This window comes from Lotus japonicus, chromosome 6 (assembly GCF_012489685.1).
Source record: "Lotus japonicus ecotype B-129 chromosome 6, LjGifu_v1.2".
Classification (NCBI taxonomy): domain Eukaryota; kingdom Viridiplantae; phylum Streptophyta; class Magnoliopsida; order Fabales; family Fabaceae; genus Lotus; species Lotus japonicus.
In genome coordinates this window covers 61,479,793-61,507,080 of record NC_080046.1, presented here as the reverse complement: position 1 = coordinate 61,507,080, position 27,288 = coordinate 61,479,793, and the positions used below count along the sequence as shown (strand labels likewise).

Genomic DNA, 27,288 nt, shown 5'->3' with positions numbered 1-27,288 from the left:
GCAAATACCAAATAGCATGCAGCAAACAAAACACACAAAACGCTTCTGTAAAACTTAGTCTTCACAAAAACGGTCCCACCAGGTGTGCCAATTTGTTTACACGGATTTTTGGTAAACAAATATCCTCTTAGTTCGACTAAAGGAAGTTTAGATTTCAGGGTCCTTTTGAGAAAACGTTTTGCCAAAGTGTAGTGTGTGGACGGATGTGTTTTCGACAACAATAAACAACTTCAAACGAAACTGGATTTTATTGAATATGAGTCGATTACAAAATAGTCAAGCAAACCAAAATAACATGAAAGCAAATTTCGACAAAACAAGCTACACATAAAAACTGGAAATTAACGAACTGAAATGCAAGGAAATTAAAGCGTTGGTTCTGCAACATACTCCTCCATCATCACGTTCTGCTCTCGAAGTCTCATTGATGCGGACGTTTAGAGCTTTTAGTGAATTTTCAGAGTTTTTCAGTTGGGAACCCTCTTTCTGAATTGGATTCTCCTATTTATAGAGTTTCGTGTTCTGCGTGTTAGTGGGTCTGGTTTCTCCCACGATCTGATGCTTGCTCCGGAAGTTCTGCGCATGGTGGTGGAGATCGTGTGCTTCAACTGCTCCAACCGTTTCCTGGCCATGTTTTCGACCATCGTGGGGGGAATTTGACTTGGTCAGTGTGGCACGTGTTACATGTGCCTGTGTTTAGCAGTAATTGTTGTTGTCGAGTTTTGCCGCCCCATTAACTTGGTGCAACTTCCTTTTCCTTTCTTTAGTCAGAATTCGACTTCCTCGAGAGTTTTGGGCTGAATGCGTTTCTCTTTCTTGGGCCAAAATATTGAGCCAACACCATGCAAGCTTAATTCCTGGTTTTACTTTGGTTGCCTTTGTTGACAATCCGTACGTACGTCTGTCAATCCATCCCTATCCAGAACATCATATCATAACATGGATGGTTTGGTCTTGTCTAGATCAACAAAATATTGTCTTGTCCAGTTGTTATATTCCAGTGAAGCACATGCTTCCTTCACCTTTTCTTGTAGCCGCCTCCCATTTGTATAACTTACTGGATGCCCTCTACCTATTCGATTTTCTTTTATTTTTAGTTTAAAAATTGAGATAAAGAAAAAAACTAACCATTTATGAGATTCTCTATTTTGCTTAAAGGGCATATATAAGATTTCTCCTTTATATTGTTAACAAATCTGATTAGTAACCACGTACAAAACCCCAAAAGCATAGAGTTAAAGAGCCCCATAATCACTAATCAAAATGACCAAACAAAGAACTAATCGAGGAAACATTTCTCAAAATATAACCATTGTAAGAGTCTTTACATGCTGTGGCCCTCTTTTACATTGTTGAACTTCTGCCAACTGGTACAAGTGAATTTTCCCATGGCGACAAACCAACATTTATCACTAACTGATACAAATTTCAACAACTATAAAAACCTAAAGCTAAGAAGATCACAAACGATGAAAGAGAAAAGAGAGATTGGATTTAATCTCAGAATAATATAACAAAAAAGTAATGAAAATCTAACAAGAGATACACCGAGCTACAAAGGTATGCACCCTTGAAGCCAAAATAATAACACCTCATCAAAACGCTATTTAGGTGTGTGATCAGTTCTTCCTCTCAGAACCACCAAAAATGCGTTCACTCTACTCGTCTGTCACACATCCTCTAGAAGCATTTGTCACATTTTTAATGTACTGTGTGCAGAAAAACATATGTAAGCTTAAAACACAGGAAGAAAAAATTAGCAACAAGTGTAGATCATGTTTCATATGCACTATCCATAAGATGCTGATTGTTGTCTAAGTACAAGGTCCTCTAATTTCAATAAAAAAATTATTTCCATCCCTATATTTTTCATGTGCTATACTTTGGACCTTCAAGTTGTTCAACCACATCTGTCCTTCAAAGATCCTTTTATTTTCTGCAAATTTTACCCGTGTTGGACCACACCAACACCAATTAAGAATACCCAAGAATGCTATGCCTAAGCTGTCTTTTCCATCAAATACATCATTAAAACCTCTCTATACTAAGAGTGTCTAAAAAGATGAGGATAAATCTATTCACAACTTACAGAACTAAATTCTAACAGTAACAATTATAATTAGAGGGACTAAACTCGCCAAAATAGTATTCATTATAAGATAAAGGAATAAAAGGTAATCAGATCTTTATAAATATATTTCATATTTTTTGTCCATAAGGTGTTCCAGTTCTCATACCTTGTAGAGAGCTCCTTGGTTTGCTTTGTATGGAGGAGCGGTCCATTTCTTCCTGCGTGCTTCCATCTCCTCATCTGGTACCAAAACATCAATTCTCCTATTCTTGATATCAACGTTGATAACATCTCCATTTTGAATTAAACCAATTGGACCACCTTCCTATCAAATCAATGAAGCAAGTGTAAATATTACTGGTTCGCTACAACAAACTATAATTAAGGTTCTTTATCTTCATATGGATTAAAATATGAACAATTGAACATGTCACAGTAGAAATGGAAAATAAAAGCATGTCAAGTCATAATGGTTAATCATCACATAACAGTCATTATTTCATTTTTTCAATAAACCAAAACGCTACCGCATTGTCAATTCACCTGTGCTTCAGGGCATATATGACCAACCACAAACCCATGTGAACCTCCAGAAAATCTTCCATCAGTCAATAGTGCAACATCCTGAAGCGTCAAAAAAATATCAAAAAAAAATACCAGTTCAGAGTAAGTTCATAAATCATGAAAGATGCATTATAGTTTCTATTTAAAAAACTAATAATCAAGCGACTTTAGAGTTTATACATACATTTGGCTAAACAAAAAGTATAAAAATAAGATAAAATTAAAAGCCCTTCAGGTCAGTTCATAGTTGTAAATCACAATGCGCATACCACCATTACAAACTTAATTAATAGAATAAATAAGGAGATGCAAGATATACCTTTCCGAGGCCTGCACCCATTATTGCACTTGTTGGTGTTAACATCTCAGGCATGCCCGGACCACCCTTAGGTCCCTCTCCCCTTATTACAACCACTTTCCCCTAAAGTTAAATGTCATACGGAGGAATCAGAAAAGATCTTAAAAATAGCAGCAATTTGAACTATGATCTATAGCTCCAAATAAAAAATTTGTGCAACAAGTGTAATAATCAAAACAGAAGCAAACCACTGAGACTCTAGCAACTAAGTGTATGTTTTACTTTAAAATTGAGAAGCAATTCCAACATATATTCTGCCAAAAGCAAGAATTCTTCCTTTGGAAAAAAGTTGCATCCCGCTTTTGAGACAAGTGTATAGTTGCTAAAGGATTCACAACTACACCATAAAATATATGTCATAAATTGATGGTCGTGGTTACTGCTCAACTAAATTGCATTTTAACAGAATCATTCCGTAATTTCAATTACTAAAATCATATTTCATTTTAAAAAGCGAAACTCTGAAGTTTAATAAGGAAACATTAACATCTAATGGTTTAATATGCAGGACTAAGCCATGTTGTTTTAGGCACAATTATGTTGCTTAAGTATACTGATATTCTCAATTGATAATTTAATGGTAGCCTTTCTAGGTATTATTTTTAGGGACTTTATCAATTTATTTTAGGTACTTAAAATAATTATAATAGAATTAAAGAATACACGTCCTAGAAGATTGTTTGCTTGCCAGTCAAAGGATTTTCTATGGGTAGAACAGTACACAATGAAACTCACAGATTTTATCTAAAGGAATTTCCCTTCTGCTCTGCTTAGTGGTTTCTATGTCATTTTGCTATAACAATACCCAGCCCCCATTTTCATTTTGTTTGTGCTTCCACCCAATGTCATCAAGAGATTCAAGACTGTGATCAACATGGATCTCATAATTTGATGTTAATATAGGTTGATTAACACATATGAACTAAACCTATTCAAAATCTCAATTACTGAGACTTCATTCAAGTAACAGTATGGTGAGTCTCTACACAACCCTAGGATCAGCACTATCCCTATGCATTTATTTCTAGGTAAAATAGATACCTTAAAACTTGAAGGGTCCTCTGAAATGGCAGAAATCATTGCCTCCTCCCCTTCAAAAACAAGTGCAGGACCTGTTGAAATATGCCATTATTAATAAATTGTAGCAAAGAGAAATGTAATTTGGGCAAACCAATTATTTTATAACACCAAGAAAACAGAGCAAGAAAGTTCACCAGAGAAGTACAGTCCCTCTTTTCCAGTAATTTTGGCAACAGATCCCTGTGGTGCAAGGTTCCCATATAATATTTGGATATGTGCTGTCTTCTTAATGGGATTGTCTATTGGCCTTATTATTTCCTGAATCACATACAGGAAATTGGTACTTTATAAAAGATCAAATTATTAACAGTAATCAGGAACAGTTCGGATATGATAAAGTTTAACATGAAAAATATCATGCTCATACCTGCCCTTTTGCCAAAGGAGGGACAAGTTCTGTATTTTCAGCTAGGGTCTTTCCAGTGACTAGAGAGGAGACATATGTATGTTAGACATGGATATTTTTTCGGAAAAGAATACTCTGTTCTTAGCACAAAAAGGTAAGTGGACATACCAGTCATACAGTCACCATCTAAAAATCCTTGCTCAAGAAGGTATCGCATAACTGCAGGGGTGCCTCCGATCTATCAAAAAGAGAATTGAAAAGGAATTTCAAGCAGGATTAATAAATATTAAATAGCATAAGAACCATAAGCATAACTAGTAAAAAATAATAATAGACGCAACCTTCAATTAGTTAACAAAAAACATTAAATGCATACCTTGTGAACATCTTCCATAACATATTTCCCACTGGGTTTAAGATCTGCAAGAAAAGGAACTTCATCGCTAACCTTTTGAAAATCATCAAGAGTCAAATCAATGCCAACAGACCTGCGAAAATCATTACATGAGGTTTCTCTGAGGATTAATGGATATCAATAGGATCTCTGGCACAAAGCTTCACTCACTTGGCAATAGCAATTAAATGCAAAACAGCATTTGTAGATCCACCAAGTGCCATAACAATAACCATTGCATTGCGTAGTGATTTACGAGTGATTATGTCTCGGGGCTTCAAGTCCATCTTCAATAGCTCCAGAATATATTTCCCAGCTAAACGACACTCATCCAACTTTAGAGGATCCTCAGCAGGGGTAGATGAGCTACATTAACAGCAAATAAAGATAAGCACGTTTAAAATAAGACACATAAGAATCTACACATATACTTACCTATAGGGAATTGACATTCCCATAGCTTCTATTGCAGATGCCATGGTATTAGCTGTATACATTCCACCACAAGCCCCAGCACCAGGGCAAGAGTTACGGATAACACTTTGTCTCTGGGCATCACTAATGGATCCACTCACATATTCTCCATAGCACTACATGAAAACCAAACACATTCAAGTTTTGAAATTTAGGGAAAACAAATTTATATTATGAACTTTAGTATTTCCAACATGAGCAATAACATATTTATTTGTTTAAAAAGAGAACTCAATTACTCAAAAGAGTATACAAAAACCAAAATGATTCAATTCTTCCTCAGTGGCAATATAAAAGTTACCCTTACAATGTCTCCCAAAAAAAGAGAATATTTTCATAAGAGAAAAGGGCTAGGAGAGCTCTTTTCAGTTTTTTTTATTCACTTTCATTTTCTCATTGTTCAAAGAAGGTTTGATGCACTTCTCTGTCATATTTCTTCTCCTACTCTTGAAGAAATAAAATCTTTTATTTAACAAAATTGAGTTCTGTTTGAATGAGTATGAAATAAAAGAAAGAAAAGTAATTCAACCACAATATGAGATGGGAAGAGATTCAAACAATAATGGCTTCTCATACCTGAAAGGCAGACACTATGTCATATGTATTACCCTGATGATGACCAGGCTGAAAAAAAAAACAGAGAAACAAAATTAACAAATGCACCTGAATCGAACCACAATTCAGAGGGAAAAAGAAATTTTCATCAGTTTATAAGAAAATAAACAACCCATACTTGATATTAACTGCATAAGTGTTACATGGATTGCATGTGCAGCTTGCAGTTAAAAAAGCTCCAAGACATTGTAAATTTAAAATAGTGGTTGTAATCCGACTTCCCTACTATCCAAATTTCCCCTGAAGCACATTAATTTTAATCAAGGGAATTGCTTTACTCTACCCTACATCAAATTGCAATAAAATTCCTTGTAAATATTGACAAAGTGGTATGATCCCCTTCAAAAAAAACCATATGATTATCTTAAATTCTATGATGTCAAGTACGAGTATGACCCTTAAATCACAGAAAGCACACACACACAAACCACCCACCATAAAACATTTGCTGACTATCCAACCCCAACTACAAATTTATCAGATAACTATAATAACAAAAAATAGGCCTGCACAGTGATACTTTCATCGACTGAGGAATTGTTTCCCCCCCCCCTTCTAAGGAAGTGGGAGTGTTAGAGTTTTGAACAACAAAATGACAAAGTTCAGCACCCCTTTAGTCATATGATTTCAGAAAACATACTTGAACTACTTCCAATCTAGAATGGCATTTACCTTAATAGTCCCACCATAAATCATAATACTGGGTCTGTTGAGCCGCCCCATTGCAATGATTGTACCTGGCATCTGCAAAAATACGAAGAGACACCACATCACTGAACTGAACTGAACTGAGTTGCAAAACATGCTCAAAAGAGATAAGGTAAAAAAGGAGTGAAAATTTCTTACATTTTTGTCACAGCCAGGAATGGAGATATTGGCATCATACCACTGAGCAGCCATGACAGTCTCAATGCTATCAGCAATGAGGTCCCTTGACTGCAAGCTATAGCACATACCTCTGGTACCCATGGAGATAGCATCACTCACCCCAATGGTGTTGAACCTGAAGGGGATCATCCCGGCCTGAGCAACACCTTCCCTGACGGCTTCAGAGAGGTCGAGGAGGTGCATGTTGCAGGTGTTTCCCTCGTACCAGACGGAGGAAACGCCGACTTGGGGTTTGGTCATGTCATCTTCGGAGAGGCCCACGCCGTATAGGACGGCCTGAGAGGCGCCCTGAGACTTGGGCTCGGTGATGCGGGAGCTGTACTTGTTGAGCTTGGTCTGGGTTTCGACGGCGGCGACGGAGGCTCGCACTGTACGGCGAGGATGGGAGTGGGATAAGGTGGGGAGGAGAGGGGAAATGGTGGGGGAGAAGAGAGTGGACTGCATTGTTTTGCGGTGGATGACGGCGGAGCAGAGTGGAGAGGAGAAGAGATAGTTAGGAAATGAGGGTTTAGGGGTGGGAAGATAGCAGAATCGAAGCTGGGTTTATACACACAGATTGAGACATCATTGCATTTTGTCGTTGCTTCAAAATTATTTCTTACACTTGTGAATCTCGTGATGGAATTGGGTTGGCTGTTGGAAAATATATTATTCAATATTCGGTAGGATAATATAAATTTATACAATACATTGTACATGTATTCATTATCTAGTGCTAACATTGTATTGTATATGTATAATTAGAGCTGGGTAAGCGAGTCGAATTCCGCGGGCCGGCCCGTGAAACCGCGGGCTATAGCCCGAAAAATAGAGGACCGCTAAAATGCGGGCCTACGCGGAGCGGGGCGGGCCTACAAGGGCAAAAAAGGGTAAGAGAGGCCAAAGTCCGCGGACCGGCCCGCGAAACCGCGGACTAGTGCGGGCCATAGCCCGGAAAATAGAGGACCGCTAAAATGCGGGCCTACGCGGGGCGAGTCTACTCGGGGCGGGCTTGTGCGGGGCGGGCCTACGTGGGGCGGGCCACCCGCGTATCCGGCTCTATGTATAATCATTGATTTACTTTCATATGTTAAAATAATGATCTTATAAATGTGAGGTAAAACCTGATAAAATTGTGATGTGTAAGTGGTGGGGTGGTTTGTGATAGTGGGGGTTGATGGATCCTTGGGTTTTGTTGTAGGCTGGGGACCTCCAATCCTCTCTTGGCCGAGCTATGGGGCATCAGGACAACGTTGGAGCTTGCTTTTGCGTGGGGCTTCTCGAGAATCATCATTGAGCGTGATTCGAGTGTTGCTTTGGAGATTGTGGCGGCTAGTTGTGTTTTGGTTAATCCATATTTAGAGATGGGGCAAGACATCTATCGTGCTTTTCTCCCCATACTTGGAAGTGTGTTTCCAAATTTACTCGTATGAAGCGAATTTTGTGGCTTATTGTTCAGCTAAGAATGCTTGTGTTGTTAGCTTTGGTCTTCATGTGTTAGATTCCCCATAGTGGAATGTTGTAGTCTCTTGTTGCAGGACGTTTCTAAAGTCCAGTCCTCTTTGATGGTGTATGATTTGTAGTGTTAAGGTCTTGCCCATCCATGTGGAAAAAAAAATATTTAATCCAACAATATGGCTGAGGTGTACATAACACTAGGCTTAAGGGTGTTTTGCAACCATAAGTAAATTACTTGATATAGATGGTCTCTGGTCTGGTCTAAATTCTCTATGATACAACAACCACTTTTAACTAACTCTTGCACATGAACATACATATACTAAAATTAAGAAGTGGAAATCACTATATATTTCTCAACACATATACAACATAGTGGTTGGTGTGGTGAGAAATAGAGAAAGGAACAAAAATGGAAGAAGATTATCGTGTGTGTGCTTGATTCACTTTTGAAAAAACATTGATTAACGTTGGAGTTAACGTGTTAAAATCATATTTTTTCGATTCACTTTTGGTAAACTCGACGTGACAAATTCTAATTTTCCCAGTTGAGATACGTTAAATTATGTTGTCATTAAGTGTCAACCCAAATATGCACGAAGGGAATGATGAGCGTGAGAAGATAAAATGTGGTGAAGATGAAAAAGAAGGGACCGTGAGAAAGTTTTAAGCATAGTGGTTTAAAACTAAACAAGTGGTTGGGGTTTCGAACCACAACTCCTATGGATGGAAAAAATTCATTGGTTGATGATCCATACCATTTAGTATGTTGATCGTTGGCTCTCACATCTATCAGTTGTGGGGCTATTTTGATCAAGAAAGAAAAAAATCATTTATCATATTTGTAGATAAACACAAATGAATAATTAACTTTTAAAGGTCAAATTGATCATTGTCTTTATATCGGATTTTGAATTTAATTCCTCCCTTGCGATATCTCTCTGAACTTTCACGTGTTTGGTATTAGTCATCGTCGGAGGGCGGAGCTCAGAAACCCAACCCACCCCAGAAACCCACCCCCGTCTGGATCTTGCTTGAATCTTGCTCCTCAGAAAACCTTGGTTCGGGATCTTGCTTCGAATCTTGCTCAAATCTTATTGTGTCTCTGGGTTTTCGGCGATTGAAGGCTTTGTAGGAGTCATGAAAGGTCTGGTTCGGGGGAGTGGTGATAGGAGAAGGAACATTGGGTAAGCAAGATCTGGATCAATGAATCTATGATGGAAGAAGGAAGATTGGGTATCTTTTATGTAGGTTTTGAAAGTTTGGGGATTTTATGGGATTTACGTTTGGTATTATGGGTTGTAGTGGTTATGGGAGTTTGATGTTGGAAATCTGATTTCTAGAGGTGAATGGTGATAAAGATTGAAGATGAAGATGGATGATGGAGGGGTTAATTTAATGATTGAGACTGTTTTTGTAATTTTAATTTTTTTTAATTATAATATTAAATTAAATTATTAATTGAAAATATGGAAATTAAATTTAATTAAAAATAACGTAGATTATGTCACGTAAGCGTTGACCTGCCACTGGGCAACCTCGTTAGAGTTCCGCTCTCCAGCAATAACTAATAACAAAACACATGAAAGCCGGGAGATATGAGTATGTATATGACTTAGTATTTTCCTCACTGTTTTAAAACTCGGCTCGGACCGGCCGGTCCGACCGGTTCAACCGGGACTCGGTGGTGCGGCCGGTTCGAGCGAGTAGTTGGACCGAACATGCACAGAACCGGATCAAACCGATGTGACTCGGCCGGTTTGGACATAAAACCGGTGACTCGGCCGGTTCTCGGTTGGACCGGCGAGCCACCCTCAATAATTTGTTTCCTTACGTTTTTTAAAAAAAAATGTGTTCCAAGTAAGGCTTGAACACAGGACCTGAATGTTACACAAGGAATGTCTTACCACTAGGCTGCTAGTGAAGTTTGCTAACCTTACTGGATGAGAAATATTTATAGAATAACCAAATATAATACGTAAACAATAAAATGAAATATATTATTAAAATATTTACAAATGAATACAGCAAATAATTAATGAAATTTAAGTTTAGTATTGCTTAAAACACTCCGTGCTTATGTTTTTAAATTTGAAATACCAAGTTATTTTTTTTGGTACAAAAATACCAAGTTATCAATCAATCTTACCTATTATTTCCATTTTTTTATTTTATTTTAATATTAACCGAGTCAAACAATCCGCCCAATGACTCACTGGTTCGACCAGTGACTCGTTGACTCAATGCCTCGATCGAGTCGATGACCGAGCCGAGTTTTAAAACACTGATTTTCCTGCATGAGACAAATTCAAAATCCGCTACAAACACGGACAGCCAGTCTGCCACCACAACAGAGACGGTTTCATATCTTCTTTCCTTCTCTGCGCGAAATGTGTAACAAACTCTGAACCAAAATCCTCTCTCTCTCATTTTCCACCACTTTTCCCTCATTTTGGTGTTTCCAAACCTTCTTAGGCTTTCTTCTTCTTCTTCTTCGATATCAAACACCAATCTTCCATTCACCTCAACACATCGTCAAACACCAATCTTCCACCCCAATATGTCACATAAATCAAAACGTATGCGCGAGTCTGACCCATTATTTGTCTGGCCTTGGATGGGCATTGTTGCGAACGTTCCTACTGAATTTAAAAATGGAAGGTATGTAGGAGAAAGTGGAACCAAGCTAAGGGACGAGTTTACCCTCAAAGGATTTAATCCTCTGAAAGTACATCCACTATGGAACCGCAATGGCCATACAGGCTTTGCCATTGTTGAGTTCAATAGAGAGATGGATGGCTTCTCCAATGCCATGAAATTTGAAAGACATTTTGAAGCACAACATTGTGGTAAGAGAGATTACTACAATACAAGACAGCAGCGAGGGCCACGGGATGATAAACTATATGGTTGGGTGGCTCGCGATGACGACTACCATCACAAGAGTATAATTGGTGATCACCTTCGGAAAAAAGGCGATTTGAAAACTCTTTCTGGGAAAGAAACAGAAGACAATAGGAAAACATTGAAGCTTGTCTCCGGTTTGGTTGATACCTTGAAAACCAAGACTAAGGAATTGGACGACGTAAGGAGCAAATTCGATGAGATCAATGTGTCCCTGAACAAAGTGATGGATCAGAAAGAGGAGATGACTGAGTTTTATAATAATGAAATAAAAAAGATGCAGATGAGGGAACATGATTATATGGAAAATATTGTGAAGGATCATGAAAAAGCCAGGTTGGAGCTCGAAGCTTGGAGGAAAAAACTTGATGATCGTGAGAAGGGTCTGCAGAAGCGTCAAGCACAAAATATAAATGAGAGAAAGAAGCTAGATCTTGAGAAGGAAAATAATGAAAAGGCAATAATGGAGCAAAAAATGGCTGACGAGAAGATGATGCATTTGGCTGAAGAACAGAAGAAAGAAAAGGAGAAACTGCATAGAAAGATTCATGAACTACAAAGAAAAATCGATGCCAAACAAACATTGGAATTGAAGATTAAACGATTGAGAGGAGCTGTTCTGGTAATGAAACACATAGGAGAGGATGATGTGGAAGAGAAGAAAAAATTGGATGCACTTAAAATGGAACTGCAGGATAAGGAGGAGGAAATGGAAAGAATTGAACAAAAGCACCAAGAACTTGTTATCAAGGAGCGCAGGACCAATGATGAGTTTCAAGATGCTCGGACGGAATTAATAAGTGGGATAAGGCAGACGACAACAGCTCGGGCTAAAATTCATGTGAAAAGAATGGGGGACCTTGATAGTTATAAGCCATTTATAGAACCTGCAAAGAGAAAGTTTTCTGGTGATGATGTGCATATCAAAGCGGCGGAGTATTGCTCACAGTGGGGTAAATATCTTAGAGATCCAAGCTGGCATCCATTTAAAGTTGTAACAGATAAAGAAGGAAAATCCGAGGAAATCTTGAATGAAGATGACGAGAAAATCCGGATTTTGAAGGATGAGTTCGGTGATGAGGCATATGAAGCAGTGACTACGGCTGTGAAGGAAATAAATGTATACAACCCTAGTGGTAGATATCCTATTCCAGAACTCTGGAATTTTGAGAAACGAAGGAAGGCTTCGTTGAAGGAGGGTATTGAACATCTACTCAAGCAATGGAAATTAAGACCAAGGAAACCTCGAGGCTGAGTTTGGGTGTTTTAAGCTCTTGTTCTAACATAATTGCATTTGGTTCAAAACTGAGATACCAATACTCAGTTATAGGATTACTGTTGCGTATAATTCTGATATCAGAATATGCATTTTTTTAGCAGATTATGTTTATGGTTTTTTGTGTTAATACTTGCAATGAATGAAACTTCAATATGGCTTCATATAAAAAATAAAATCAACTATTTTTTGAAAGGCAAAATCATAAACTTTGTAAGCAAGACATAGAAGCTAGAGCTGAGATAGTACATTGGAAACACATTATTAGGTGTTCAACTCTTTGGTCGTGGGATACACATGGAGCTCAAGCCCCTCGTGTAAAATTAAAGCCACCGCACGTTGTTTTATAGAACAACAACGAGGAACTAAAACCCAACCTTGAAGCAGCAAGATCAAACATCATCAACTGATTCTCCATCTGGTATGATCCAATCACTACTGCTTCTTTGGCTCTTTTCCCACCATCTACAAATGCCAAGCATCCAACACTGTCTCCCATATCTATGATCGAATTGGGTTTATGTATTGTCCAGTTCTTCCCATTACCAAGTTCCAAATCAATCCTAGGAAATGGGATCACGCTCAATCCGATTCTCCTAGCATTAACACACACTTCAAATGGCCCTGTCTTCATTGCTCGAGGAACACCCCCTATAGCCTCTGAAAACCTCTTCACAAAAACTTGGTAGACATCACTCCTCAACACAGTGTAAGGAACAGTTGTGCTAATCTTCACCCCACCATTGCCTGAAGTGTCCAACTGAAAAGCATTTCTCCTAAAATTGCTGGTTTTTCCGTTTATAGAGATACCCTTTAAGCCTATGTAGTGTTCTGAGGATCTGGGGTGCTGCAACAGTGGAGTGTAAGATAGAGTGCTTACTAGATTGATTTTGGCAGGAGGGAGAAAATGGACAGGAACATCGCCAAAGAAAATCACCCCTTTTTTTTCTTCACTGCTAGGGAGACAAAAAGCAAACTTCTTTGCTAGTTTTCTGTTGGAAGCACTTAACTGTGATGGGAGGGCAAGAGGAGCATGAGAAAGACCAGCCACACCAACATCATTTTGTGGAAGAGACTGCAAAAGGGTTTGTGGAGCACATGAAACTGGGAAGTTGCTGAAATTGATAGTGTCTGTTGGATTTTTTCCATTGGTCATGGATATGATTAAGTAACCAGTGGCTAAGTTAGCTAAAGCACATTTCTTAGTGATGGGGTTCATAGGTGTGACAACACAATTGCATTTGTCAGATTTGGGCTTGGTTTTGGGTAGGGGGCACTTGTAAGACTTGCCTGCAGAGCATTGAGGAGATGAACAAGGAATTGGAGACAGTGGGAACTGGCAATAACGCCATAATAAAGGGGCATCAAGGTCAATCACATATGTTTCAGCGTAGTTCAGTGTAATGCTATAAAGGGAAGTGTTGGTGTCTTTGGTAATGGGTGCTACCAGTGAAATTTTGTCAGGTTCATTAGCTAGAACTGTGGAGGAAATGAAAATGAAGGCCAGGGGAAGAAGGAAAATCTGTAGATGGTGCATGTTTATGCAATTGATGTACTAGTACTTAGTATGATATGGATGAGAATGATTTATAGGCTGTGAAAGATTTAGACTTTGCACAAACACCAAGAACCTTCAATGCAAATACATACACGCGGCTGATTTATTTTCCCTGTTCTCAATCAAAGGGCGACAAGCAGATCATGCTAAAAAGCAGTGATTAGTTCATGGTTTGATACTTCTTGAACTTTGTTAGATATATCTGTTCTATGGTAAATTCAATTATTTATATGGGACACACAATAGGATAGAGGGACTAGATTGAACGTAGTCAATTGTCCTTTTTCTTTTCACCTTTTAAAATAACTTTCACAGACTCCACTCAACATTTTTATATCTATTTCTAAAGTAAAAGCAGCCATATGCTTTATGCAAATTTAAATCAGTGGTCTGCAACTCTGCATTTATATGATAAAGCTTAATAAAAAGAGGTCGTGGCTTAGGACATGCTTTACAGTTTTAGATAGCTTATCCAAGGAACCTCAAGACATAGAAATGGTTACTCTGTGTTCTATATACAAATAATTTGGAATGCTTACTTTCTTATTTGGAGATTTTCTTGTATCAGCCAGATGAGTTTTTCTTATTGTATAGTAGTAAAAATTAGTATTTGCAGAAAATTATTTTTTGAAATCTTCAGTTTTTCATAAAGGACTTACAAGGTTGAAAATGTTACCCACGCCTCATCACTCATCAGATGAACTTGCAGGTGTGCTCACTGTTGGTAGAAACAATCTGTACAAAAATTAAGGCTTAAATATGTTAGAGGTCTCTAAAATAGGGGTACTTTGGCTTAGGCCCCTACAAAATATTTTTTTGGGAATACACCCCTATTTGGAAAATAATATGAAGGGATCACATGAGCAAATGTTTAAAATGAAAAAATATGTAATCAGAATTCGAACACAAGACCTGCAACTTAAATTAAAGATACCTTACCACAAGACTTGTGTCCGAAGGGATCACATGAGCAAATGTTTAAAATGAAAAAATATGTAATCAGAATTCGAACACAAGACCTGCAACTTAAATTAAAGATACCTTACCACAAGACCTGTGTTCGAATTCTGGTTAATTTTTGTTTGATTTTAAACATTTGTTCATGTGCTTACTTGGCAACGTTGATGATGTGGCCTAATGATGTGGCTACCACGTCATCCTCTGTCAGGAAACTAACAATTCTTGTAGCGGTGAGGGCTTATCCCTCCATATTATTTTACAAATAGGGGTGTATTCCCAAAAAAATATTTTGTAGGGGCCTAAACCAAAGTACCCCTATTTTAGAGGGACCTCCAACATATTTAAGCCAAAAATTAATGCTCTAAGATTAATTGATTATTAGTCTTCATTGCACTTCTAGTCTATCTCACGTGATTGTGCGATTTGAGTCCATGATATTTTTTAAACGAGCGATTTTAATTTCATAATTTATAATTTGTGAAAAATGGGTCATTAAATATTATTGGGAATTCCAATGTGAATAAAAAAATCTCACATTTGATGATTATAAGAGTATTGAACATTTTATTAGTGAAAGAGAATACTCATACGCTTTTGAGTGAAAGATGAGTGTCTATTGAATTTTGATACATTCACACTTTAAATTTTTTCTACCTCATTTCCACATAATTTTATTTCTTCCTCTCTCATATTTCTCATCATATCTTGTATTTCATAAAAATTGGGGTGATGTAATCTTTACGCAAAGGTCACCCTATCCAGCTTTCAGGCATTAAAATAATCAGATATCAAATCTCGTACTTTCTATCTTTTCTTTCTATGTCTCTCATCCCTTCACCTCATTCCACCTCAAAATGAGGTGCGTACAAAATAATTTTAATGTCTAATACACTTGTGTGTTTACTCTTTTTAGCTCAATGTGAAGATCTCGTTATATTTTATGCCTCTAGCGGCTCAATAATTGTATGAAAACTAATAGGTGGTGTGACCATGATGACTGACTCTTTGTGTCAAAAGTTTCTAGGCAATGATGCTTAGGTGACATAGCTCGTTGATAAAGAACCAACGATGGTGAAAGTATTGGAAGCTTAATTTCGTTTGAGATGAGCTCACACTTGAAGAAAAATTACTGAGATTTTAAGTGTTAATAAAAAGTCTCACATTGAACAAGAGTGTTAAATATTCTATAAGTGAGAGAACTCATATATCTGACACCTTAAAATTTTAAGTGAAAATAAAATGTAAAATTCACTTATAATTTTTTTTTTGTCTTGATCAAGGTATCCTCACAGCCGATCTCTCGCCCCACGGTCAGCGCACTAAGTGATAGGGGGCTGGCCAATAAGTTTTTTTCTATTCACAAGAGTTGGGATTTGAACTCTCAACCTAAAGGATGAAGTACTAAACCACTACACCAACCCACTTGGTTAATTTACTTTCTAATGTGAGGAACCGCGATATTTCAACCTCTCACGACCCATTTTTTAACGGAGTTAATTGATGTAAACACTAACGAATCAGATCGCACAATGATTATTATGACGGTAACTTGATCAGAGGTCACTAAACTATTAAAAACTTAAATATATACAAAATTAGATTCTCTTCCCGAGTCGCAGTCTCATGGAATATATATTACTTTCTGTCCCATCTTGATGTGTTGGACTCTGTCCTTAATCCTCATAATATTCATTTTAGTTGTATTTTTTAGGGCAAAGCCAAAAACTTCCATTAACCTGATGGTGAATTCGATACATATAGATGTATACAGTATAGTTATTTACCTTACTACTACTTATTTTTTATAAGAACTAATAAGTTGTCAATTTACACCAAAAAGCATATCAATAAATTTACAAGTTGTAAATTAGCAAAAAAAAAAAATTACAAGTTGTAATTACTTAACTTATTATTTCAATAAATTGCTCTCAATTTTTTTTAGAATAAGTAGCTAGTAACCTGCACTATCGGAAATATATTAGCAAACTTAAAGTACTTTGTGACGGATAACTTCCGTCTCAAAATACTTAAATTTCGGTCACAAAGCAATTAAAGATGGAAATTATGATGAAATACTGGTCATTACAAAAGTCTCGTCGGTAATATTTTGTGACGAAATTGATAGCCCGCAATAAATCAGTGACGCAGAGACACCGTCACTGTCTCACTGATAAAATAATCTGTCACTAGAACTGATTTCAAAAATATTTCGTCATTAAATAGTGACGAATCATCCGTCACTTACTATTGACGAATATGTTCCGTCACTGATAAGATACCGTTACTTTTTGCAAGTGATCGTAACGGGACATTTCCGTGACTAATATTGTTAGTTTGTGATGGATATATTCCGTCACTGACTAGTGACGTGACACACTGCTATTTTACTGGTGCCTTTGGTACTAATCGCTAGCTTCTACACATCAACAAATTAAATTTGCGTAGACTGTAGACATGCAGGCTTATAAAGACTAGCATTGTTATAATTAAGGTATTACTCTAGTGATAAACATGTTAGTCTTAGTGAAATGAGGACTTTTTTACTTGACTGGTGTAATTTTTAAAAAAATTTACCAAACTAGTGCAACTTTTGATTTAATTACACAATTGGTGTAAATCGCCACTTAAAGTGGCGATACCTCTTTATTTTTAATTTTTTTTGATAAAATCGCCACTTTCAGTGGCGACACCATAATTTTTTTTTTTTTGACTCTGCTCATTAGTGACGGACAAAATTTCGTCGCTAATAATTTTGCGACGAAAATATCTACACTCTAATATCCGTCGTTAATATTGTTTGTCATTATTCACTAGGATTTTGTGACGAATAACTTTGTCGCAAACAAAATTGCGTCGCTAAACAATTTGCGACAGATGTATTCTCTCTTTACCTTTCGTCACTAATACCTTTCATATTATAATACGCTAGGATTTTGTGACGGATTTCTTCCGTCACTAAAAATGAAAGTAAAAAAAAAAATTGGGTGGCGCCACTACTAGTGGCGATTTCTATAGAAAAAAAAGAAAAAAAAAAAGATATCGCCATTGAAAGTGGCGATTTACACTAATTGTGTAATTAAATCAAAAGTTGCACTAATTTGATTATTTTGTTTTCAAATTACACTAACCAAGTAAAAAAGTCTGAAATGAGAGCATAAGTTTGAATTTCACAATAATATTATTAATTTGTTGAGAAAAATATACAATAATTTCTTAAATTAATGGCGACATATGTTATAGACAAAAATAAAACTAGTGTTACACTCTCCAAGAATTGATCCTTAACTTTTTGATTCTCAATATACATGTCATTTAACTTTTACGTACCACTTAACTATTCTTCACCATGTTTTTCCAAGGGGATTTTTCCTGATAAGGTTTTAACGAGGCTTGATTTCTTTAGTCTGTCCCCAAAGAGGTGGTGGGTGGTGGGCTTTCTTTATAGTAGAAGGATCTTGTTACTTTCTTGGAATAGTTATTTATCTTTTTTTTTTCTTTTCCTACTTGTATTGGGATTAAAGTACCCATTGTACTTCACTTCAATATATTCTATATGGCTTATTAAAAAAAAAAACTTAACTATTCTTCAGGGATTGACTGAGCTATCATTTATGAACAAATACATCATGAAACGCAACATCCTTCCATAGTCCATACCTTAATTTAATTTCTCTGTCAAACTGACAAATTGTATAAGCATCTTTTTCAATAATGTCATGACACATGGCGCACTCAGAAAGGTAAACTTTCAATTTATTAATTAATCGTCAATGCTTTCAAAGTTCGACACCTTTAGGCCGACACAAAAGCCCAATTGAAGTTGTCCATTGCCAAGGGGAAAAAAACTGAATTCATCATGTTAAAAGAAGAAAAATTTGCCATAACAATTACTCCTTTGTTAAATTCAAAGTCATGCATGCAGTGAAATCAGTTTGTTTCAAGTTTTTTTTTTTTTTAAAGATGAAGGAATATCTATTAATATCCACAAAAAACCCCTAAGGACAGCACCCTTAGGGAGAAAAGATAACCCAAAAAAAATGAGTTATCTCAACGATCAAAAGAGAACCCACTAGGCCGAGAAAAGGAACAAAACCGGGTTAAAAACCAATCTGGACAGCAAAGGAAAAACCAACAGCACACCCTAGGAAGCCCAAAATATAGCCCGGAAACTACACAGATCAAGCCTTGAAAAGATCAAGCATTGAAATGATCCTCGTACACCTTTTCCAAACCTCGAATAGCCTCAAGGTCGTTTCCCTCAAACTCAAGCCCCAAGACTTTGCTGAGAAGCCACGTCTTTTTCGACCGCGTGAAGTACGGGCCACCGCTCCCGGAAGAGAAGCCGACGCTGCCAAGAGAGACAAGCCCTCAACATCATCCCGCACCTCCACGCAAGCCAGAATAATGTTTGTTTCAAGTTTTAGAATAATGTTTTTAGGATGTTTTGGAAAGAATTTCATTATGAATGTCATTTTCGGGTTATATGGAAAAAATTGTTTGATTTGTAAATAGAAAAGCCTTTCATTGATTCCAAGGCACATAATTTACCTATAATTTCTATAAATTTCATTTCATGTTAAAGGGGAGGAAATCTTACCATCATGAGAATGAAATTTATTTCCGGCCCACTAATGGATCACTTAACTACATATTTTATGTTTTATATTTTTTAATTAAGAAACTTAATGCATCTTGGAGATGGGAATGTAATCTGTTGATTAATACATGTAAAGTTTAACAAAGTATTTTAAATTATCAACAAATTTTAGAGACGGAAATATGACCTGTCGCTAAAATAGATGGATTTAATTAGTAACGTCTTTTGCGACGGAAAATATCCCTTCATAAAATATGTCACTGATTATTCAAATTTTTTAGACAGATTTTGCTATTCCATCGCAGAGGTTGAAAAATGGTGGAGTGAAGTGTATATTTTAGACAAAAATTGAATGGAGTGACATTTTGAAAAACATTAAGAGAGTTGTGTGTTTTTTACACTTTATTTAGTTATTAGCAAGAGAGAAAGAGGAGAGACCGTTGAGAGAGATATGCCCCAAATTCCTTCATTTAGTAGCAAATAGCCATACAATGAGAGGAAGAGAAAGGGGGTGGTCGGGTGGATGAGTTACTTTTTTCTAATCTCATGAAGTGAGACTTTCAATTATTATTAGACTTATTCATAAATGTTTACATATTTAAGATAAGATTGTCTTTCATACAAAAGTTATGTTTTCATTTTCCACTCTCCACCCAACCAAATTAGAGGAGAGAGTGTCAACGACATTATTATTTTCTTTTTCTATCATAACAACGTACAACTTATAAAATCTATTTTCTACTTTTTTTTATCTCTAATCTTTTTCTTCTAAACCAAAAAGAAGATTGTACTACATGTTACAGGAGTATACAAGACCCGACCATGAGCATTTACCCATAATCCATCACTCTTAAACCCACATTAATCTCATTAGGTTTTTTTCTTCCGATGAATGAAGTCAGGTTTAAAAACTTACCCAATCAATATTAATATTAGCCGCAGGTCAAGTATAACTCTTTTCAATCAATCACACAAACAACACTATTGTATGCATTTCAAGTTTCAACCAAGGAATTCACCTATTTTCATCCACCCTTGATTGTTCCTTAGCCAATCCAAGGGTGATTTTGCCATGCCATGCCATGCCATGCCTTGTAATCATCATAATCATAATGGATAACGCCAAAAAGGTATCGGATCCTGATTCTCGTGCGAAAGGACATTGTAGGCTCCACATGCAAAAAACAATTTCAATCTAGCTCTCAAAAATTTTAGTGACGGATTTATAGACACCAATTTTTTATTTTAAATAGTAGTTGATATTATGAAATGACCGAATTATCCTCATCCATTCACTCTATATAACTAAGCACACACTACCATTTCATTTCCCATCCCATTCCAATCCTGTCGTGAGGGGCAACTTGTATTTTTCTTTTTCTTTTTTACATAGAAAAATATGTTGGGGATCTTCAGCAGCTCAGTGGTGCCACTGCCGGAAGATCTGGTGGCCGCCGGCAGCCGAACTCCGTCGCCGAAGACGACGGCGAGTAAGCTGTTGAACCGGTTCGTTGAGAGCAAGGCATCCGCGGTGTCCCTTCATGTAGGAGAGCACGTGCAGCTGGCTTACACACACCAGGGCGAGACTCCATGGCAACCCAGGTAAATTAAATTAACATCGATCACACCCCTCTTGCATGCCATCTATATTATTAGTAAAAAAATATTTATCTGAGTGGATGTCCTCAAATAATTTGGAAAATCATGCAATAAGGGGAGAGTTAGGAAGGAAATATGGAAATAGAAATACTTCGAACTTGTGACTGATAATTGTTTTTGCCTTAGACTAAGTTATGTTTGAATCTGTACTCTCATCTTTATAAAGATCAGAGCCTATGTTGGTCTAAATCTGTGATTGATAATTGTATATGATAACAAATAATTATTTTTTTAGTAATAATGTTGTAATGTGTAAACGATTTGGAGGATTGATCCTGTTGTGGATGATCAAATGGCGATGATTTGATAATCATGGCGGTGGAAGAGGAAAATTGGAGCATCTTGCGTGGAAATTGATGCGTGTAGTACTGTGGCTGCTGATTGGCATTTTCTGCTGATTCATTGATCTTGTTTTACATGATTGCCACGTGTACCGCACAAAAAGAATAGACGAAAAATGCATTAAAAAAATAAAAATAGCTTGTTGATTTGGGTTTTTTTTTTTATATCGGAAAGATAAATTGCATTTCTCCATTGATTGAGCCCTGGACCTCCCCCACCCCAACTCATATGTCTTTAATTAACTCTTATCACTTGAGCTATTATTCAAGACAACCGTAGATATAGTTGGTTGAATTTATTACCAAAAAAGTTATTCAAATTTATATATAGACTATTGTAATAATTAAGTATTTTTTCTCATTTATATTTAGGAATCACATATTGAATTATTGATAGATGGTCCATACGAACCATGATCAGAAACCACAAGCCAAATTATGAGTTTTGCTAAAAAAATTAGAAAAAATAGTCCTGGTGAACATTTAACATGACCTCTTTATGAAAAAAAAGAAAAATCCATGAGTGAAACGGGACCACAAGACTTGTGGACATTATGTTCAACAAAAGTCTAAAAACCATGGCATAAATTGATGGAATTAGCTTAGGTAGAATGAAATAAGATGATATTATATTTTATGGTTTGAATTATTATTTAAAATAAAATAGGGAACCCAATAAAATATTATGAAATGTATTTTATTCATTTTACTTAATACTTCATTTTTTGGATTTCCCTTCACTATGGAAAGTATTATTTGGAGCCAATTTTTGTTATTTATTTCTTTCAATTCTATCATAAAAATTATTACATAGTATAACAAAAACCTTTTTTAATCATATCTCACTTATTTTATTGCCGTTTTCATAGATATCTAAAAATAAGTTAAGACACCATATAGTTATAATTATAAGATGTACCGAAAAAACTGAAATTATTTTTCTAGTGACTAAGTGAGACATTATTACTAATTAAAAATATATAGGAACAAATAAATTCTAGTATTTTGTTTACCCAATATTCTAGTAGAGTCTTGTCCTGATTAATAATGTTGGCTTTCTTTTTCATTTGTTTCGTATGGCCAATGGATGTGAAATTCAGTGGTCACCGCAACTGGATGGTTCGCTTGCAATTATTAGTCTTTAAATCTACATTATGAGACTATCCAATTCAAAATGTTGACTTTAATTTCATGAACTGTTGCTTTCTTCCTAGTCCTTTGCTTGTCTGATCCAAGGATAAGGATAACGTTTTTTTAGGTTGGTGGGACATGAATATGATGCTGTAACATATGCCGGTCCCAACATTTTGGAGGCCTAATAAAAATGGACCCCTAATAATTTTAATGTTCAAAATTTTATCAGAATCATTATGTTGGTTCGTTTGGCAACTGACCTCTTGCAACCCGCCAGAGGTCGCGTGTTTGAATCCAAGCAAGTTACTAACCACTAGACCAGCTCAAGTCATTAATAACATCTTGAACATTAATTATTATAACTAAATTTTATTTTAGGGGAAAACTTAATGAGAATGTTTTTTGGGGCATCTTCTTTTTGGAGGCCCTGGGCTGTGGGCCTGCTTGCACAGGTCCAGGACCGGCCCTGCTGTCACACCCCACACGCCATGGGATTTGTCATTTGAGGATGGTGTGGGGATGAGATATAGAAAGGGAAGAGAAAAGTAAAGGACTAAGTAGTGATGATTGTGAATTGTGATGAAAAATGATGAGAAATAATTGAAGAGGAAGGAGATATTATAAAGTGATAAGTTCATTAGTTTGGATAAGAAATGAGACATTATTTAAGGACAAAAGATCTTGATCACTAGATGAAGTTGAAGTACTTTTTTCTCTATTAATAGAAAGAGGTCAATTCATTTTTTGTCTAGAAATAAGTGGATCTGTTTAAACTGATGATAACCAACACCCAAACATATATAGCTTAAGAGTATGATCTGTATGGGAAAGTTAATCCAATTAAAAATTGCTTCCTTTGGATTAGATTTTATCATAATCAATTCTAAAATCCAGAATCTATTTACAAGAACTTTTCTCCATAATTAATTTTAGTTTCAGAATCAATTGTACAAGAGTTTTCAAACTTGCGTGTAGTGTTTGTTCTTTGTGTTTTGGTAGATTGCTATTTCTGAAGCCCTTTTTTTTTATTGATTTTATCTAAATGCTGAGTTGAAAATGGCAGATCATTTGCTGTGAAGGATGAGATATTCTGCTTGTTTGAGGGAGCTCTTGATAATTTGGGCAGCTTGAGACAGCAATATGGACTGGCCAAATCTGCCAATGAAGCAGTTTTGCTGATTGAGGCTTACAGAGCTTTACGTGATCGAGCACCCTACCCTGCCAATCATGTTGTTGGCCATCTTAGTGGCAACTTTGCTTTCATTGTTTTTGACAAATCCACTTCTACTCTTTTTGTTGCCTCTGTGAGTTATCTATCCAATCCAATTCTATCACTGGTCTTGATCCACCACATGTTCTTTAGCTAACATTTCTTTGAATGTTCTGCTTTTATTATTTCTGACAGGATCAAACAGGTAAAGTTCCTCTGTATTGGGGAATAACAGCTGATGCCTGTGTAGCATTTGCTGATGATGTAGATTTGCTTAAAGGTGCTTGTGGCAAGTCACTTGCTTCTTTCCCTCAAGGTAGATTTAATTCCAATCTGGCTTAAATACAGTCATTTTTTGGTGCAGTCACTATAATCAAGAGATCTCAACTGTAGAATGAAGATCGAACCGTTCAGTTTCCGAGTTTAACAAATCATATGTAAAACACGTTTTTTTGGATGGGATTCATTCAATGGATGAGATTCAGTGATTGCACCTGATTGCATAGAATTCATTTCAATTTAATTTTGTGCTTTATGCATATATGTATTTGTGTCAGAGCATATCACAATTCAACACATTATGTCTGTTCTGTTTATCCTTTTCCCAAAATTTTCAAGCATTAATCCGACATGATTGACATGGTTCTGTAAATCTTTACAGGATGTTTCTACTCCACAGATGTTGGAGGACTGAAATGCTATGAGAATCCTAAGAATAAGATCACTGCAGTTCCTGCTGAGGAGGAGGAAATTTGGGGTGCAACCTTCAAGGTAATAAGATGATGAAATTAGTTTAATTATAATGTTGTTACAGCTCTAGGTTGTCATCAATGGACACTGAAATAATTTTATTGAAACTTACCAGAACCAATGGTGTTACAAAATAGGGAAGCTCAACCACAGAATATCATTTATTTGATTTACTCACTTGTTGGCGAATTTCAATTCATTCACACCAACACTAAGCTTTCTCTTTGATTTCATTTCACTCACTTTGTTTTTAATATTTCTCTTTTCTTTTCCTAACACATTATCTATTGTATCTTTTATTTTTTTATGTTCCCTTCCTATCTCTCACTAGGTTTAGGTGGAAATGGGTGTCAATCAAAATTTTCCTTTGCTGACTTACAACATTTGTTTTTTGCATTGAATTGAAACCAAGTTTTACATCATGGTATCTTATGTTCTATTTTGTCTGTGGGATGAATTATCAGGTGGAAGGGTCTGCTGTCCTTGCGGCCACAGAATAGAAGATCTTTCTTCAAATGTAGTACCTTATGATGCATGCATTTATGGATTGAAGTGTTTACAAGACATGCATGAGGGGCCATATAAAATACCTTTAATGATATCTTTGAGAAGAATATATGGGAGTACTTGTAGAGTTTATTTTTGTCCACTTTGTTCATTAGATTTGTCTGTACTATTAGATGTACAGCTGCGCTTTCCAATGTAAGAAAAATATGCGTACTGTGTACATAAACTTCCACCTAGTAATGTAATTAAGTATCTTTGATGTTAAAATGGTCGCATTATCGTGATAAAACAACGTGTTTAGATTAATTGGTATTTGGCGGCAGTCCAAACTGCTGCTAAAGCTTAAATCAAGCGTCGGTACAATGACATCGGGAAAAGAAATCAAGGGAAGGAAAACACTCAAATTTCCTTTTTGTATAAAGACCTAAATCCAAAAATAAAAATCATTAGAAATTCAACGAGGGTTCTTTTGCAATCAATGATATAAAATAATGGATATTTTTGTAATATTTTTTCCCAAACATGATTCAATCTTAATTATATCCTATATAAGACTTATATTCATGTTTTAGGTGCACCCAAAAGCCTTCAAAAATGATATTTGTCACGCTAAGATAACACTTTTAAAAAGAAATTAAAGTGCACTCTATCACATAAGTAATATAGAATTGTAAGTCCCAAGTATCGAACCCAAGGGACTAAGTGATGATTTAGAGTTAGGAAGTGATTCAAAATGTTATGGAAATAAAGTTGAGATTGGTTATGATGTTGTGAGTAAGGTAATAAGCGAAAGATAATAAAGTGATTAAGAATGAAAAAGACTTGAGATTGTAATGCTATTGGATCATCTACACCACTATTATATATGATATTCTAATTCCTGCCCTCTTAAAACATTAACTCACCGCCAAGTTGTTGTTAGTTGTCCTATCAGAAAACACTAACATACATGCAACAATCATTGTAAGATGATCAATGAAAATAGACATGAAGTATATAAAGGTGTCCTATAGGGTATTTCACCACCTAATCGTAGAGGTTGGAAACATGAAAGAATCTATTCTAAGTCTTCTTGTCAAGAGCAGGTTATTGTTAATTTCCTATATTATTTCCCTTTAACGAATTCCATAATTAATTCCCTTCAAATCATATCCTTACATTACAATCTGAAGATGAATGATTTAGCTTCTTGTGGTAGAAAGTAAAATCATAATCCTAATTGCTATAATCATCTTACATAAAACGAGGAGTGTATTTGATGCTCATACGTTCTTTCCTCCTTTTATTATGTTGTTGCTCTCAAGACACTAATTACCTTTCACTGTACCATGTTCATCTCCGTGTCTCTGTGTTCTAAGTCCTAGCCTCTCTTTAAATAGAAATAATTTAAGGTTTCTAGTGGTCTTCTGCCGCGCAAAGTGACACGGCTGTGGCTCAAGAAGCACGACCATGTTGACATTAATACACGCCATGACATGCATATGTAGGCGATGCATCGTTGTGGCTCCATAATTCCGATTGGCACGACCATGGCTTTAGGTGCACGGTCGTGTTGCTTCATCAACACCTTTGTTTCCATGTTTTGCATCACTTATCTTCCTTTTCCTCTTGTTTTCTATCTTTTGCTTCCTTTACCTCATTATGAAAATACACTTGAAAACACGTGAGTTATGTATAAGAAATGCATAAATTAGGTGTAAAATATTAGTCATATAAAGATGTTTTGCATGCAATTTAGACGCACATCAATATAATCCTCTCATTTTTTACCCATTAGTTTTTCTCTTTATTATTTTTTCCTAAAACAAACAAAGGCTCGAGGGGGAATCTCGTGAACTTCTAAATACAATGAATGACTATTTTCGAAAATTTAACTTTTATGTACCAACGTTTTTATTGCAATATATAAGTGTATATCTACCGTTTTATGAAATATTTTTTTTATAAAAATGAAGGATGTCCGATTTTCACTCCGTATAATGCGGCATGCCATCTTTTATCTTTTCTAAGACCTACGGTTATGATGTTACATGTTGCATATATTTTTTCTTTTTTCTTTTTTATTTTTTACTTAAACAAACAAAGGCTCGAGGGGGAATCTCGTGAACTTCTAAATACAATGAATGACTCTTTTCGAAAATTTAACTTTTCTATACCAACGTTTT

The 27,288-nt window shown here is 36.0% G+C and overlaps 4 protein-coding genes across 4 annotated transcripts; 2 read left to right on the top strand and 2 right to left on the bottom strand.

The window, feature by feature from the left end:
* Positions 1-1,280: 1,280 nt before the first annotated feature.
* LOC130723665 (dihydroxy-acid dehydratase, chloroplastic) lies at positions 1,281-7,383 on the bottom strand. The gene is made up of 14 exons (XM_057574776.1): positions 6,749-7,383; positions 6,575-6,646; positions 5,864-5,911; positions 5,249-5,403; positions 4,985-5,179; positions 4,796-4,907; positions 4,588-4,657; positions 4,441-4,499; positions 4,208-4,331; positions 4,035-4,105; positions 2,955-3,056; positions 2,615-2,695; positions 2,238-2,396; positions 1,281-1,709 (listed from the first exon to the last, which is right to left on the bottom strand). Exons 1-14 carry the CDS (start codon positions 7,232-7,234, stop codon positions 1,659-1,661), a joined length of 1,785 nt encoding a protein of 594 aa, XP_057430759.1. The 5' UTR covers positions 7,235-7,383; the 3' UTR covers positions 1,281-1,658.
* Positions 7,384-10,614: 3,231 nt separating this feature from the next.
* Positions 10,615-12,424, top strand: LOC130726352 (factor of DNA methylation 4-like). The gene has a single exon (XM_057577607.1). The coding sequence runs from the start codon at positions 10,788-10,790 to the stop codon at positions 12,384-12,386; it is 1,599 nt and encodes a 532-aa protein (XP_057433590.1). The 5' UTR covers positions 10,615-10,787; the 3' UTR covers positions 12,387-12,424.
* Positions 12,425-12,573: 149 nt separating this feature from the next.
* LOC130726353 (probable aspartic proteinase GIP2) lies at positions 12,574-14,158 on the bottom strand. The gene has a single exon (XM_057577608.1). It carries the CDS (start codon positions 13,942-13,944, stop codon positions 12,712-12,714), a length of 1,233 nt encoding a protein of 410 aa, XP_057433591.1. The 5' UTR covers positions 13,945-14,158; the 3' UTR covers positions 12,574-12,711.
* A 6,686-nt stretch (positions 14,159-20,844) lies between these two features.
* Positions 20,845-25,390, top strand: LOC130723295 (stem-specific protein TSJT1-like). Its single transcript, XM_057574288.1, has 5 exons — positions 20,845-21,124; positions 23,720-23,960; positions 24,062-24,182; positions 24,528-24,637; positions 25,081-25,390. The coding sequence occupies exons 1-5, from the start codon at positions 20,922-20,924 to the stop codon at positions 25,114-25,116; spliced, it is 711 nt and encodes a 236-aa protein (XP_057430271.1). The 5' UTR covers positions 20,845-20,921; the 3' UTR covers positions 25,117-25,390.
* Positions 25,391-27,288: the final 1,898 nt, after the last annotated feature.